The 16,864-nt window shown below is 40.3% G+C and overlaps 1 protein-coding gene across 2 annotated transcripts in view; it reads right to left on the reverse strand.

Moving 5' to 3' along the window:
* Positions 1 to 16,864, reverse strand: part of nos1apa (nitric oxide synthase 1 (neuronal) adaptor protein a) — a 227,552-nt gene that overhangs the window by 34,813 nt on the left and 175,875 nt on the right. For both annotated transcript variants that reach the window (XM_087831182.1, XM_006797823.3), the window contains exon 9: positions 4,218 to 4,383. In XM_087831182.1, coding sequence (XP_087687308.1) covers positions 4,218 to 4,383 — 166 coding nt within the window. The remainder of the gene's footprint in view (positions 1 to 4,217; positions 4,384 to 16,864) is intronic.

The raw sequence follows: 16,864 nt of genomic DNA on the forward strand, positions 1-16,864 counted from the left end.
CTCAGACTGCTTCTGCAGTATAATCTGCTTTAGATTATGCTACATATATGTTGTTGTTTTTTTGGGGTTTTTTTAGGGGATGTATTTTTTTTGTCACACACACACTTTAAAAAGTCTTATTACAGTGGAATAAAGGACCTCCTGAACTGCTCAGATCTGCAGCACACTGAGAGGAACTGTCTGCCACTGCTGCTCCTTTGCCCAGCCAGAAGGCTCTGAAGAGGATCACTTTTTTGTTTTGACAACTTCCTTAATTTTTCATGGATTCAGCCAGATGTTGGGATTATTTCTTAGAGATTTTGATATTCACCTGATGGCATCACATAGTTGCTGGAGAATTGCATCATGTTATAGCTATGCTGCAAATCTCCTGTTCCATCGCATGCCAAAGGTGCACTTTTGGATTAAGATGTGGTGGTTGTTTGAGTGCAGTGAACTCATTGTCATGTTCAAGAAACTAGTTCGAGATGAAGCTTTGTTACACTGTGCTGTATCTTACTATAACCTTAAAGTTATGTTTACCTTGAAGACCTTGATGGATGAAAAAGCAAATGTTAATGGATTATTAAAATGGCGCCTAGAAAGTTTTATAAGAATTCATTCAAAACTTTTCGAGCTGTCATTTTTACAGACAGACACGCATGCACGCAACCGCAACCAGAAACATAACCTCCATAACCTAGACTCAGAGCAACAACTTTAAATGTTTAATAACACAGAGTGAAACAGGAACTCAGCTGACTTAAGGTGATAAAAATATTGGCGGCCACCAGTTTTAACCCTCAGCCTTTTAGTAGATTTCAGATGCTTCACATTCACAGTTTCACATCCACAAGATTTTAAGAAAACTTGACCTCTGCCTTTTGAGGTCGAGGTCACTAGGATTCAAACTGGAGATCTGCGATTTTCAGTAGTTATGCTTTTGGTATTAAGTTATCGGAGTCACAAACCTGGGTGCCTACGCTGCCCAGCAGTGGGCTATCAAGTGGAATCCATGTGCAACACCCTGCAGATGAAGTTCAGCCACTGGGATGTTAGCTACGTGTGTGTTTGACATGTCAGAGCATGTTATGAGAAAGTTCTTCTGCTGTGTGATGCGTGAAAAGACGATACAATTGCTTTAGTATAGCGCTTTAGAAAAATCTCTTTCATTTGAACTCAGCTACGTTTTTGAGTAAGTCCACAGAAGAGTGTGTGAATATTAAAATATTAAACATCCACCAACACGCACGCACGCACGCATGCACGCACACACACACACACACACACACACACAACCCGTTCATCTATCTTAGTGAGGACCTTCATTGACATAATGGTTTCCCATTAACCCTAACCATTAAAAATGAATGCCTAACCCTAACCCTAGGGTAACTAAACCTAGCCATAACCAAATTGTAACCCTGACACTAAAACCACAATTTGAGCCTCAAAAAGGCCTTCAAACTTGTGAGGACCAGTGTGTGTGTCCTCACAAGTGACTGTTGGTTCTAACAAGTATAGTAGAATGCAGATTTCGGTCCTCACAAAGATAGCTAGACAGGAACACGAACACACACACACACACACACAGTCTCAACAGCAGATGAAACGGATGACTAAAATTGTGTGGTAGTGAGGGGGGAGACATGGAAAGGACATCTTATACTGGACACGTCTGCTTTTTAATGCTTTTGTGCGCCGTGTGTTGCTGGACGTCGGCATGTCTGACAGTGATGTGTGTTGACCTAGAGTCTGATGTAGAATTACTAATGCCTTTTTTCTGCCTCCGTCATGCCTATTTTTCACTTTTTCTCGTCACTGTCATTGTACATTTGCTTGTTTGTCACGGCACCTTTGGTGTGACCGAACAGCTCTGTTCTGTGAGATATCTCACTTACAGCTCATTCAGTTGAGCTTTTTCCCATATCATTTGTTTGGTAGAGTTTCTCTTTGCCCTGGTTGTACATTTTTTTTCTACAGCAGGAACGTTGTTAGAGGCAAGGGACCGATGAATGTCTAAATGAAAGGAATTATTTGGCACCCAGTTTTCTGCCTGGGGGTATAATGTTATCTTGAAACAGAACAATTTACAACTTTAAACCTTGTATCGAAATGTAGATATAAAGGAGACACATCAAAGGACATTACTTGTTTTGACCAATCACCTAGTCAGCATGATCAAAGGACCTTTGACACTTTCCTCCAGTGAAATATGAGAAGAAAAGACAAAACATTCAGAAACATGTTTGTTTGTGTTAGACTATGTCATTGACACTAAACTGGCCCACTTCTGCTTGCACTGGGTGTAAAATTGATTTGCTTTCAGTTTTTAACAGCGACTAATGCCACGTTCCAGTTATCTCTTGGATGCTGGAAATCAGGAGTAAGCTTGTGCGTTTTGGTAGGATAGCTGGAAAAGTGAGGAGAAACAGGATTTGCTTCGGCTTTTGGAAAGGTAGAGCGATTTATGCATCACTAACAATACAACATAATGCAGGTTTTTGTGCTTAAGAACACCACAGCAGCACGTTCATGGATAGAGCCTGGTCAGTGCTCTGGATGTAGCTTATTTTGTGAGTCACAAGAGTGCATACACAACAGTGGCAGTACAGATTAAAAGATCTTTAGTAAATAAACATATACTGTTAATTTGAAAATCCTACGTTGCCTCGTTTTCGGGTTATCGAATTCACAAACTTGAGTTAACGCGCCGCTTGCCATCCAGGCAGCGGGGCGATGACAATATCCTATGAGCCTTTTACAGCTGAGGGGTAAAAATGAATTAACTATGGAGGTATTACAATTATTATTTATCATATAGATTACTACTGTGTTAATTTTATGTTTGTCTTTTGATCACAGTGGACCAGTGGCTAGCACTGCTGCCTCACAGTTTACAGTTTTACCGCCACCATCTTGGACTGTTAACTCAGGATTGGTGGGGCTGCTCCGACTTTCTGAGTAAAAAACAGAAGGAACCTTCCAGATCAAAATTCTAACTGGGAATAAGAAAATTCCCACTTCCAAGACCTGAAAACGTAACATTTCCTTTACTTACTGGAAAAAATATACTATATAAAAATAATATAAAACTATATAATAAATAATTTAGATCTATAGCCCACAAAAATACATGAAATAATGTGAAAGTAAAATTGTGCATGGCCAGATAAATATAAACCCCTTCCAGCTAATTTCTTTAAAAGATCAAGTCTTTAAAAGAAAGCAGAAACAGACTAAAAGCAGGAACCTTTTACTTCCTTTTACTTCCTGGGAGTAAAAGTCTTTGACAGTTTTAATGAAAAACTGGTCATTTACCATTTTTTTCCTATTACATTCTATATGTATATTGTGTTTTATAACTATTGTTAAATACTTTAAGGTCTCTATATTTTAGAATTATATTGAAACTTAAATATGCTTATTTTGTAGTATATGTTTGCAGTGTGTGCACGCTGATTATTCTCTATCAGTGAGAAACCTAAAAGCCTGTTAAAAATAATAAGTGAAACTTTATGAAAACGAAGACTCAAAGAACAACACAGCTGTCTGAACCGTCAGCAATTAATGCATTAATAAGATACTATAATGCAAAGAACTATTTTCATGGACACATCTGAAGGATGAGTCTGCCTTATTATAGTTAAAGAATTAAAGTTAGATTTTGTGTAAGGGCCAAAACCGAATTGAAACCAAAAAGCTCCCTTGTGCTGTGTTTTTGCAGCCTATCATCGAGATCAGAGATGTCAAAGGGACTGCACATTATGTTCACACACTTACAGCCCATGTTAATGTTGAGTAGGTCAGACAAAGAAATGGTGCTCTAGTAAAACAGAAATCTGTTGCTACGGCTGTTTGGGCTTAAACTCTGAGAAATAATTGCCTAAAGTTACAGAACAAGTTGAGGGAGCATCACATTTTCCAAAGCTGTCCAGTCAGACAGACTGAAGTCTCTGCCAGGCTGACTTTTGCCCTCGGGCCTTATGCTTGACACACCTTGCTTTAGATGATGTGTCTTTTCCTCAAATGACACATCAAGAACTACAAACTACATCCCATTTCCTACTGACTGCCAGCAGAGGCTGATGCAGGTCACAATTTACACACTTGCCCGGTGCAGCCTGTCTACTCTTGCCCTGTACATTCAGTAGATGTGTGAGCACTTTTATATCATCAGAACATCTCTATTTATGTAAAGTGTATTATACAGTATGCATGTCTATAGGTCCACTCACTGGAATTTGGTCCAGACATTTTGGTCTCCAGTTCCTGGATCTGTTTAACCAGCAGAGAGATGTGCTGCAGCAGGTCTTTGTTCTGGAGGAGCAGCTGGTGGACGCGAGCCTGGGCCTCCAGCCGAGCCGTGGCCTCCGCACTCAGCTGGTCCTTCAAGAGATGGACCTGCAACAGAAGATGTGAGGGGTCAAGAGTCTGTTGACAAGCAGGGAGAAATGGATTCTCTGTAATGAGCGAGGCAAACCTAATCCAGCTCACAGAAACATTTTTTTCCCAGGCTGCTCCTCTTATCTGAATTCTCCAAACAAAACAATGTACCGCATCCCAGTCTGTGTGAAGACCAAGGCCAAACTGTGCTGACCTTACCAACACAATTTTCTCGTCTGAGAAATCAGCGGTGCGTGCTGTTTGCCGCAAATATTTCTTTAGTGGCAACAAGAAAATACAAAAAGTTCATTTACATGCTTTGAATGGGTCCGTGTTGCAGCTTTTCTGAAGCTAATGACATGACTCAAGGTTGTTGTCATAGTAACGCATCTGCCTTTTTTTTCTTTTTCCTTTTTTTTTTTAAATGTCTAAGCAGTTTTCCAGGAGCGAGAAAAGTAATGACAGTCAGAGGAAGACGCTGAGAGATTTGACAAGCTAAAGAGAGCAGAACAAAATGCTGATGCATCTCCTTCCCCCAACACAGAAACCACTGAGTCTGAGCTCAACAAGAAAACTAGAATCAGTCAAACACCACGAGGGTAACAGCTTAAGAGACAGGGTGGACAGATTTTTAACAGCATCTGAATGTGCAGTCACTGCAAGTATCAAGCATGACATCTGGCTCTAAAACACTAGGCACACATGAAAAGAAGCCCGACTACGTCTGAGACTGAATCCTTTTTTGTTTTGTGGTATATTTTGTCCTCATGTCATATACAAGTTCATTTTAATTACCCTTGAAAAGAGTGGACTCAAATTAAATATACTGCTTGAAAAACTTAAACGAACTCAGATCTCAATATTGAAAAAAAAAAATCATGCTGCATATCTACACTTATATCGAGTGTAAGGTGTTAGGAATGAAAGGGTGACACATTGTTTGATGGAAACAAAAACGATCACCCTACAGAGTCAAAGACAGGTATGTAAAGCGATAAAATGATGTGGCAGGTTCGTCCATTTTGCAGGTGGTCCGAAACATAACATCCCAGAGGTTTTCTATTGGATTTAGGTCAGGCAAGCGTGTGTGGGCCAGTCAGTAGCATTAATACCTTCATCCTCCAGGAACTGCCTGCATACCCTCACCACATGAGGCTGATCATTGACATGAATAAGGAGGAACCCAGGGCCCACTGCACCAGTGTACCAGTACCAGTCAGGGTGCCGCTGGCTAACCTGTAGAGGTTTCGATATCCCTCTGTGGACATGCCTTTCCAGACCATCACTGATCCACCACCAAAACATTCCTAATGAACAATGTTGCAGGCAGCGTAATATTTTCCACGTTTTGTAGCTCTGGCAGTGCTCATCCTGTTCCTCTTGCACAAAGGGACAGATACTGGTCCTGCTGATGGGTTAAGGATTTTCTACGGCCCTGTCCAGTTCTCCTAGGGTACCTGTTTGTCTCTTGGAATCTCCTCCGTGCTCTTGAGACTGTGTTAGGAGACACAGCAAACCGTCTAGCAATGGCACATATTGATGTGCCATCCTGGAGGAGTTGCACAACCTCTGTAGGGTCCAGGTATTGCGTGACGCTCCCAGTAGTGACACTAACCCTAGCCAAATGTAAAACTATAGAATTAGTCAAAACTAGTCAAAAAAGATGAGGAGGAAAAATAAACAACAGTGGCCGTCACCTTTAAAACCATTCCTGGTTCGAGGGTTGTCTCATTGTTGCTGCAAATGTTGTTCATTTCATTAACACCAAAGCAGCTTAAGAGTGATTAACAACAATATCCCATAAGTTTACGTTTATGAATGTATAAATCTGCAAAACAATCGTCTTTGGTCTGGCAGAATATAATACCATACAAAAGTACACAATGCAATATAATAACTTTAAAGACAGTATTAAAAATGCCAGATCAACACTGTGTTGCTTTCATCAGTGGGCTCTCTGCTTTTATGTATTCAGTTGTATCTTTTTTATATTTTTCTCTGTATTTTGGCACCGTTTTGTTTATAAACTGGGTTGAATTTTAGACTATATAAAAAAACTACAACAAAAACAAAAACGATGGATTATTATTTCTGCTGAGAGCTTGGGTTTTATCACAGATGAGAGAAACGTGGATAAAATTCTTGTAATTAAAATATACTCTCATGAAATACAATATGAACTTTGAGCCTAAATACAAAGTGGATTTGTCTCCAGTTATGTAGGGAATGTAGCTCGTGTGTGGGCCATCTTCTAGTAACTACACCGATTGTGAGATGAGAGGCTCAGAGGATGTGAGCTTAGGAGATGGCAGCGATTGATCGATCGCACCATATTTTCAGTGTTTTCATTAATTAAAGTTGCACAGGGAAAGAAGAACAAAACAGCAAACCAACTAAATCCTCTAAGCGTTTTTCAGTCAGAAGCAAATGAAGTAATCAGCGAAAATCTTTGGGGATTGTCAAATCAAATCAAATCAAATCAAATCAATTTATTTATATAGCACTTTTCACAGGATAAAAACCACAAAGTGCTTCACAGTGATATAAAACAGAAATACATAAAATACATTAATAATAAAACACAGCACAAATCTAATTAAAAGCCAATCTAAATAAATGAGTCTTAAGCTGTTTTTTAAAAGAATAAATACAATCAAGGCAACGTAATGATGTAGGGAGAGCATTCCACAACCTGGGGGCCACCGCTCTAAAAGATCTATCTCCTCTGGTCTTAAAACGAGTTCGTGGGACCACCAACAGCCTTTGATTAGAAGACCTCAGGCTGCGAGAGGGAGCGTGGGGTTCTAAAAGATCAGAAATGTAAGCAGGGGCATTACAAGACAAAGCTTTAAAAGTCAGTACCAAGATTTTAAAATGAATTCTAAAATGTACTGGAAGCCAGTGTAATGAACGTAACACTGGTGTAATGTGGTCTCTTTTTCGTGTCTTAGTTAAAAGCCTTGCAGCAGCATTCTGGACTGACTGGAGACGGTCAAGATTCCTTTTGCTCAAACAAAGAAAAAGGCTGTTACAATAATCTAAGCGAGAAGAAATAAAAGCATGAATAACCATTTCTAACTCAGACTTAGACAGCAAAGTTTGCAGTTTGGAGATGTTTCTTAGCTGAAAAGTTTGTAAAGTTGTTTTCAGTTTAAGATTTTGGTGACCACTTTCAGAGCTCTTCATTTGTCACATTCCTCTTTATATTGCTGTTAACATTTACATCCATACGCCACTACTAGGCCAGCTGACTGATGTTTGTTGGTGGCACCTGGGTCCAGATCAAAGACAAAAGGAAACGGTGCTTTTGAGTTTCCGGCTCCCAGGATGTGGACTTTGCTTCCGTTGGACTGGAGATGTGTGGAGACTGCTGGCACTTTTCAAAAGAAGCTTAAAACCCACCTGTGCAGGCTTTCTTTTATTTACTTTGATCCATTTATACTCTTGTAACTGGTGTATGTCATTTTATACTGGAAAACACAAAATAAATAAACCTTACTTGCTTCCTACATGTGGAATCAGTTAGTAATTTGAAACATGTCACCTTTAGATGTGGGAAACTGTGATGGGCAGTGTTTTTAGTTTATTTTTTTTTACCAGTTTCAGACCAATTTTATTACTTTTAATAAAATTAAGCATGATGAAATATTCCAGCTTTGACTCTACTTTCTGATACTTGATCGCCTTCTATTAAATTATCTAAAAATTTTAAAGAAAAAAAAAAAACACCCAGACAGAACATTAGTGATAGATGCAACCTCTTTGTGCTGTAATTACAGCGGCTTTAACTTTTATTACAAGATGAATGTTGCTCGTTTGGCAGCTCTGATCCTCATGTAACCTTAATGCAACAGCCTGCTGTGGCCCGCGAGATTAAAGCACACACTCGATTTCAATTTAAGACTGAACGGCTCAACTTCTTTTACACTTTGAATCGGGGATATAAAAGGAGAGGAAGGGGAGAAAGAAACTGTTCAGTCGGTGCACAGATGTCCGCACACACACACTCACACACTCTCATAGCTTTTATAGCAGCAATGACTCTCCGTTCTGACTTCAAAGTACTCTCCAAATCAAATGTTGGTCCCACCTCCCACCCTGTTCTGCCATCTCCTATCCTGAGCACGTATTTGCTTTCAACAGTTTCAAAGGAGAAATTCTCAAGGTTTCAAATCACAAGAAAGGTTCAGTAGAGGCCCACTGTGTTAAAGGAGACCACTTATTAATGATTTTCTGACAGCAGAAGCGACGTGGCTCTCAATAATTTGATTAAGCTTAACTCTGGAGTTTGAACATGGTCCAGCGGTGCTTCAAACATCGGCTGTTTAACAGGCAAAAAGGAGCCGAACAAAAAAAAAGGGTGAAACACCCTTTTACCCAAAAATTCTGCACGGATGTGGAAAACGTTTTACTGTTAAACAGCGACAGTTACGTGGTTTCTTGCCTTTTTAATAGCTTCTTGTCAGCGTACATGTAAGAAGCTTAATCAATACCAAAGTGATTGCAAGCCATTTCCCTTACAATCCTAGGAAACCAGCTGGGGTGAAGGGCTCACGGTGTATTTTCAGAGCAGTGTGAATGACAGGGCCTCATGTGGAGGTGCACGTTACTGAAACTCCTAATCACTCCCTTAGCTTCTAATTTGAGCTTGATGCGGTAGCGCAGCACTTGTTACCGTGGTAGCACGAAGGCTCTTGGCTGTTGACGTCAATGCCTCCACGTGTCAAAGAAAGGAAGGAAAAAACTCTACAAAACAAACTGTAATTAGAGTTACCAAGGCCACTCTAGCACCTATGAAACGCAGCTATGCACTACAGAGGAATCCTCTATTCACTATTGCATTTGCAGTGCTCGTGTTGCAGATTTTAATGAGAACACAACAAGCTCATGTACCGAGGTCCTTTATAATATTTTGTCTAACTTTAATTCTTTCTTGTCATGACAGCTAAACATTTTTAGCTAACTTTTTGCAGATGCTCCAACATCTGACCAAGTGATAGCTTTTTGGTCATCGATGGCAGTCATACTTTGTTAATGGTTACTGTTGCTGCTAATCAAACTAACACATAAGTTAACCATCACTTATGGTCATGAGCTTTGGGTAGTGACTGAAAGATTGAGGCTGCAGAAAGATGTTTCTTTGAAGAGTGGCTGGGCTCTCACTTAGAGACGGGGTGAAAAGCTCAGTCATTCAAGAGGGACTACAGCAAAAGGAGCCAACTGAGGTGGTTCAGGCACCTGATAATGATGTGTCCTGGAGGCCTACTAGGAGAGGTATTATGGACATGTCCTACAATGCTTCCCACTGTTTTAGTCCCTTTAACTATAAGTTAAAGGGACTAAAACAGTGTTTTTAATTTAATGTAATTGTATAGTTATTTCTGTTGTAAAGTTGAGTGTTTTGACATGCGAGGCCATGAGGAGTGACTCCCTGTCTAATCCTGGTTTAAGCGCCCATTCGATGAGCTGCAGGTTCTGCTTTTTTTAAATTTTACACAGAGATATGGTGATTTTATGGAAAATTGGCTTGTCTTATTATGGCTCTGTTTCTACATTTTGTGTGTCGTTTTCTGTTTTCTCATTTACTCCTCCTTGCTACTTTTCTGCATTAGACTGACTCATCACTCCTTTGTCATTCTAATGAGGAGGCAGTGGGGCGGAGAGATCCATCCCTCCTCCTCTCCCACATTCACTGGGCAGACAGTGTCAAGGAAGACGGTCATCTACTTCCATTATCCCCGTACTCCTCAACAAACAGAGGTGATTACAGATTGTGTTCGGCCTCTGAAGAGCTCATTTGTAAAGATAGACACCCTGATGATGACTGCGGTGGTTTAATTTACAGCAGATGGGACCCATCTTGAGCTATGGAAGAGAGGAGCTTGACTCTGACTTGTGCTGCCCTGCTGACAACTCTAATAGCACATCAGCCACTCCTCCGTGGTTTATACTGAGGCCTTGGCCACAAGAGTCACATTTGTTCTGAAGCTGTCCATTGTTAAATGTCTCACTGAGCTGCAGTGGCTGCTAAAAGGACAGTGAATAATTCAATATAAAAGCTGTAGTGAACAAATAAGATAATTCAAATAATCTAGGAACAAAAACAATTTCTTTTAAAAGTCAAAGCTAAGCTTTATCATCTGGATATCTGATCAAAAAATGTCTGAAGTGGCCACACAAGGTTAAACTTAAACTTTATTCAGCAAACTCTCTGAAAACAAAACTGTTCCCAGAGATAAAATGTAAAAATAAAATTGAAAATAGATAAGATGAACGATAACAAGCCCTAAGTTACTGCGGCTTGACCTCGAAGATTATTGCCTTTTGTTCAGCGGTGCGCCTTTCTGTCTGGCCACCTGTAGTTAGTTTGATTTGCTTTCCATTGTTATACTTAAAGTGAACTGTCACTTAAGCAGCACAGGTAGTATTTATGAATAATGGAACACATTTTCCAGTTCGCAGATGTGTAATTACAGTCAGTGTTGTCACTCTAAGTGTGTATATCTTTTACCCTATGTGTTGGCCTTCTTTCACAGATTGTCTTTGGCCATTTTTGACTGAGTTGGTGGGCAATATTGTGGTGAACACTGTTAGGGTCATTACAGTATTTTTTAAAATAATGTGTTTATGGCGCAGTAACATTAACCCCCCAAAACCGGTGGTTGAACAGTGACTTCATTTAGCACTGTGCCTTTTGGCAACAGACTATTTGTGGCAACTAGCTGGTCTACCCTAAATTGAGTGTGCAACATGCTCAGGATGTCATTTTTTATTGCAAGGTGATTGCACAGATTGCCTGGTGGAAGGCAACCTGTCTCCAAAAACTCAAAGCCTGACTCTGACTCACTTGCAGATTGGAAACGGTTTGCAAATATTTTCTATCTTATGAATGCGGACAAATGATCGGCACGTTGCAATCAGAGTCGATCTGTGCGGAGTGCAAATCATTTTCCGATGTATCTCTTTGCTATAGGGGACTCAACTCAACTGGTTGCCAATTCTGTGTATTCTGGTTATATTCTTATACAAAAAGCAAGGTTGCCTAGCAACAATGTTCCCTCTAAGCTGTGCGCGTGCGGAATTACGCACTGCTGGCACGGTCTCTGCGCACAGAAAGTCTATGTTGCGCACAAAAAACAATCTAACCTGAAATGAAATTAAAACTTTAACAATTCTGTTTTGCAGTGTTAGTCAGTAAGTGACTGGCTGCTCCCATAGTCCAACCAATGATGCGATTCACATTCGTATATACGCAGCTAATCAACGTGGTTGACAGGCTATGACAGCGTCCTTATGTGCCGACACCGGTGTTTTAGCTAGCAAAGCGGCGTGGCTGATGTGGAGTGAAGCCACGTTAATGACAACGTGTACAACCATTGGAGATGTGAACAGGACAGACGGAACAAATGATGGAAAAAGTGTGGACTTTATACCAGTTTTTAAATTGTGTTGATAGGACACGTAAAACCAGAGTTATGATAAAAAAATATATTCAATGTTTGGTTTTCTTCCTGAATACTATCGTTGTTTATATTTACTGCGGGAAGAAACGGTAAAAACGGCGTTTTATAAGGAAAACGCTTGAAAGCCTGTGAGCAAAAACAAACCTCCCCCCAGCCTTTCCTATTGGTGGAAAAATGTACCATGTGGACCAATCAAAAAATAATATGGCAACATGGCATTTAGTTGTGTAGGAAGGGGGGGGGGAGTTGTGGCGGTGTTTTCAGTTGTGAGAGATTTGCGATGTTTAGCACAAATCTTGTGTAGTTAGTGTGTAGTGTAGTCAATAGTTTTGTTGTGTGTGTCAGAACAATGAGGCGACTGCTGAATGTTACAGGTGTTACAGGAGTGATACATCTCCTGTTGTCAGGCCTGCAGGTATCAGGCTGTTGTTCTCCTTTATCTCATAGTGGACACAAATTATTTTTTGGAGTCGCACAAATAATTTGTGTAGCATCAAATTTGATGCAGAACAGCTGATTGTTCTGTAAATAGTTTGAAATGTTTATTTTAAAAAAAAACGCCTTGGCTGCATTTTTAGGTAAACAGCTGGAAAAAACTTTGTTACTTTTTTGAAGAAGTAACTATATAATTAATTGCCCAACATTGGTCATTATTTACTGTATTTTGCAGACAGAGAGTTACAGACTCTCTCCCAGACCACAGACTCATAATACAAGTCAGAGCTTTTTTTTAAAAAAAGAAAGAAAGAAAGTTGTGTTTTCAAAATTGGAGTTCAAGTTATTTTTTCTTCCAATAGTGTTAACATACTACACAGGTCATGAACAAGATTTTTTTTTAAATTTTCATTGTAAGTGGGCTAAAGCAGTTAATTAAAAGTAGTCTAACATAAATATAAATGCTGTAATTTCATTATTTTAATAAACCATGTAACTTGGATGGATTTGATGCTTGCGTGACCACAGTGCACACGTTTGCTGTTGCTCACAGTGGTCCAAGGGACTGCTCAGTGAGTTTGTGTGTTTGCTCAGACACATGAAAAATTAGAGGGAACATTGCCTAGCAACTATGTTGTTTTCCAGTTAAATTGCTGTCCTGTTGCAATTCCATCACACTCTAGCCACTAACGTCTGGGTGTAGCTCAGGAGCTAGGTATTCTCTCAAACAGATTGCATGCATTTGGCAACTTGACCCCATTCAGTGGCAGACAGATGAGTGATGACTCTATCTCTGCTGTTTTATCAACTTGTCTTTGCACCCCTGTCACTAACTGCGAATAGTCGTAAACCTGATCCCTATCTTTAAAGCAACCATTTCAAAGGCAACAAGATCGCAAGTTAATTCCACACCGTTGCAATAATTCTTCCTGTGCTGCAGTCTCCAGACACTGTTTTCCCCACTGTGGCTGCAGCATAAGCTACACACTTACTTCTCGAAGAAAGAGACATTTGTCAACCTACTTGCTGCATTACTTTCATGTTACTCTATAAAATGGTCTGAGATGCACTGCCACATAATTAGCAGTTAACAATATAAGCTTTAGGCTACTGTCAGCACAAATCCCCGTCTTAACAAGGACACACACGTAAGACCTTTGTTTTGCTGTTCAAGTGCTTCACAAACCTGACAGCAAAGCTGGTGAAAACCAGCCCCAAGAGCACTTCATGGAAAAATGGAGGCTTGAATCATCTCTCCTTCTGTTGCCTGTTGAAAACAACCAGCCTGGCTGGGGTCAACATATACTGAGCCCTGATATTACTAGCTTTGTGTTAGCATGGAAACTTTGGCGACGCGTTTTAGTGGCAACAGACTGTTATTTGGTGTGTTTGCACTTTACTGCCACGTTTTTGTCCTTTTGTAAAATTTAAAAAAATGACAGATAATGTTTATATTATCGCTCCTCAAAAGTTATAGGCTGCTTGTTCACTTTTCTCCTCTTTCCACATAGAACAGATAACAGAAATGCATTAGTCTGGAACGTATTACCCTGAACAGTGGCTGTGAATGCGGAAAATAATCTAGGCAGATTACGTTCTGTTCAGAGCCACTAAAGCCTGAAAGCTATAGTGCAGTAATTTAATGCTACCTGTCCTGCTTAGAAATAGGGGTTCACCCTGAATCTGAACTCAGTCCTGGACCCTACAGAAGAGCCACGCCTATTAGAGAAGAGAACGAAATCTTACTCTATTACCAGACAGTGTATGAATCATAGTAAAGAAGAAAAGGCATGAATGAAGTGGCAGAAAGTGCAATGCTTCCCAGTAATGGAAAGGAATTTTTTTTTTTTATGGATCGATAGTTCCATCAGTTTTTTAGCATAATATATGGAACATTTATCAAAGTAGTTACAGTCTATTCAGTTTGTAGAAAATGCTAAATGGATGGAAAACTGGCTTAAAGGTTAGTGTTCTCAAATCTCACACAAACTGGTGCAATGTGACATATATGAACAAACAGGTTGGCATTTCCTTTGTAAATGCTCAGCAAAGGAAGGACGGGCACAATCAGCCAGGCAGAAATCCTGACAGAGTGACAATTCACTTGTGGACCACAAACGTGGTATTTTGGAAACAATGACGCTGCTGTTCCTTGAAGAGGCGTAAAAAGTTTTACTAAAAGCAGAACTCAGACAAAGAGCCAATTAAAAGGTGCACCACTTGTGCTTCACTGTGGTGGTCCCTTGGTAGTAAACCTGCTGCTACCCAATCCATTCTGCTCTCTTATCTCATCTTCGTGAAAGTGAAGGCGCTTCAAGCACCTAAAATGTCTCGTTAAATCTCTAATTAGGGAGCAGCATCTCTCTGTCTTTTTATTACTTTTATTGTTCAAAACCGTCTCCCAGCAGAACGGCACCCAAGGACGGTTTTGATCTTCCCCATTCCCACTTTCACAACAACGTGAAACCTCAGTACCCATTTTCCATCCTTCCATCGTTTCCTCTTTACAATGCGGAGAGCATCTGTCTCTAACTAACGTTAACATGCAGGAATTCCACAGGGCTTTCCATTTTACTTTATTCTAATCCCAAGTCACACATCAATGATTCATTAACATAGTGTTTACAGTTTTTCTGTTGCTTTAAAGTTTCATCGTTACTGGCCCAAAGAATAGCCTTCATCACCTGTTATCCATCCCAGTCGTATCACCAGTATGTGGGCTGCTCCAACTATTAGGTCATTATAACATCATTCAAACAACGACAATCAGTCCTGCTAAACCAAAGAAATGAGCAGTGAATTTCCTCGGCTGCTACAAAAAGTTCATTAGGTGGTCGTGAGGCTGGCTGAGGCAGTCTCCAATTGACTCTCACACACTCTGCTTTCACTTTCATCCACTGCTTAGATTCAGGCACCAGGAATACATGTGACAAGATCACAATTTGGAACACAAACCTGCTAATAACACAAATCACAAGTTACGCGAAGCTGGATTTACTAACTTACCACACTAGCGATTTTCACATGCACTACTTCACTCCACCTCTAGATGTCTCCCACATAGGCTGGGTTGCTTTTTATTATTCTCTGATAACTAGCGGTGTGCGATACTGCAATAAATGTTATCGAGTAAATACAGGGCCATTTCTGCTGACATTAATTCTGATTAATACTAATACTTTTAACTTATAAGTGCTTATGTAGAAGAAAGCGGTGTGCCATGATTTATGAGATGAACCATCATTAACGACTATTAAATCACTGTGATTATGTTTCACAATAATTAGCTAATACAACAAAACACACCTTTTAGCAAACAAAGTATCGATCCTATCGCGCTAGTATCGATGGGATTACCAATACCAGAGTTGGTATCGATACCTTAGATATTTGGATCGATCCACCCACCGCTACTGATTACATCGCTGAATGAGTCTAATGTAAAGCTGCTTCTAGACATCCACTGCAGCTCAGAATGGTTGTAGCATTACCTGAAAGGGGCGCATGTGAGAAGGCAAATCTCTCTTGCAGAGGAATGGGACATTAGCCATTCTTTAATCTGCCAGATATCTCATACAAATGCAAATACATGCATTCACCAACTCACCCAAGCAGTTCCAGCCTCTAAACCAGGCACATTTTCAGCTATGTGAATGTGTCTGAAGTAAAATTCCTCATTAAAGACGGCGATAATTTAAGATTGGCCAGTGTTGTAGAGATGCAGAAATTACAGAAAAACTGCTTGAATGATACAATTTCCCTTTCAGACTGAGCAAAGAGACTCTCCCAGTGGTGGTGTAAGAGGATTAGATGTGTTGGTTGTGTGCTGTGACTTCACAGGGTTGGTTGCCGAGGATGTGCTCTTCACACCAGATTATCGGTATGGCATTGCCCACCCACGCTAGGGCTCTTTGATGTGGAAGTGTCTGAAACCCTTCCAGCACTGGTTCGCCTCTGTTTTTATCTCATTGCAGGAGAGCACTAAAGGGAACATTATCATTTCTACTGGTGCAATGATAAAGAAATCATTAGAAATGCACTCATACTTGTAATGCGGGTAAGACGGCAAGTGAGGGCTTGGCAGAGTGAGGGAGAACCAGAAAAGCAGCAGTGTGGGAAAGAGAGGCAGCAGAACTGAACGTACTAAACACATGGAGGCAGAATGGAAGGAAAGGAAATGTGCAAAGGAAAGAGCAATGGAAGAAGATGAAAAACTGAAAGCAGTGTGTGGCAGGAAAGACATGAAAGAGGACAAAGAAAGCAAGAAATGACTGAAAAAGCTCTGAAAACAAGCTAAAAAGACCAAAAGCCAGATGTCAGATTCCATTAAGCAGCGGCTGAGCAGCAGCTGCAGATACGAGTTGTCCTGAAACAGATAGCTACCGTATCTCCCTCGATTTCAAGACTTCATTAAACATCTCCACTTCCACTCATCTCTAAGTGAGCTGTGATTAGTGTTGGCTAGCTCACTAATTTACATCCATTTACTGTGACCTCTGCGGCACAGTTCAACTGTGAGAATATTTTTCCAGTTCCCTGGTCGAACCTCAAAGTCACCGTTATTTTCAGCAGCACGCAGGGTCACACTGAAAGTAATCTCT

Source organism: Neolamprologus brichardi, chromosome 17, assembly GCF_056152115.1.
Source record: "Neolamprologus brichardi isolate AB-2024 chromosome 17, ASM5615211v1, whole genome shotgun sequence".
Classification (NCBI taxonomy): Eukaryota; Metazoa; Chordata; class Actinopteri; order Cichliformes; family Cichlidae; genus Neolamprologus; species Neolamprologus brichardi.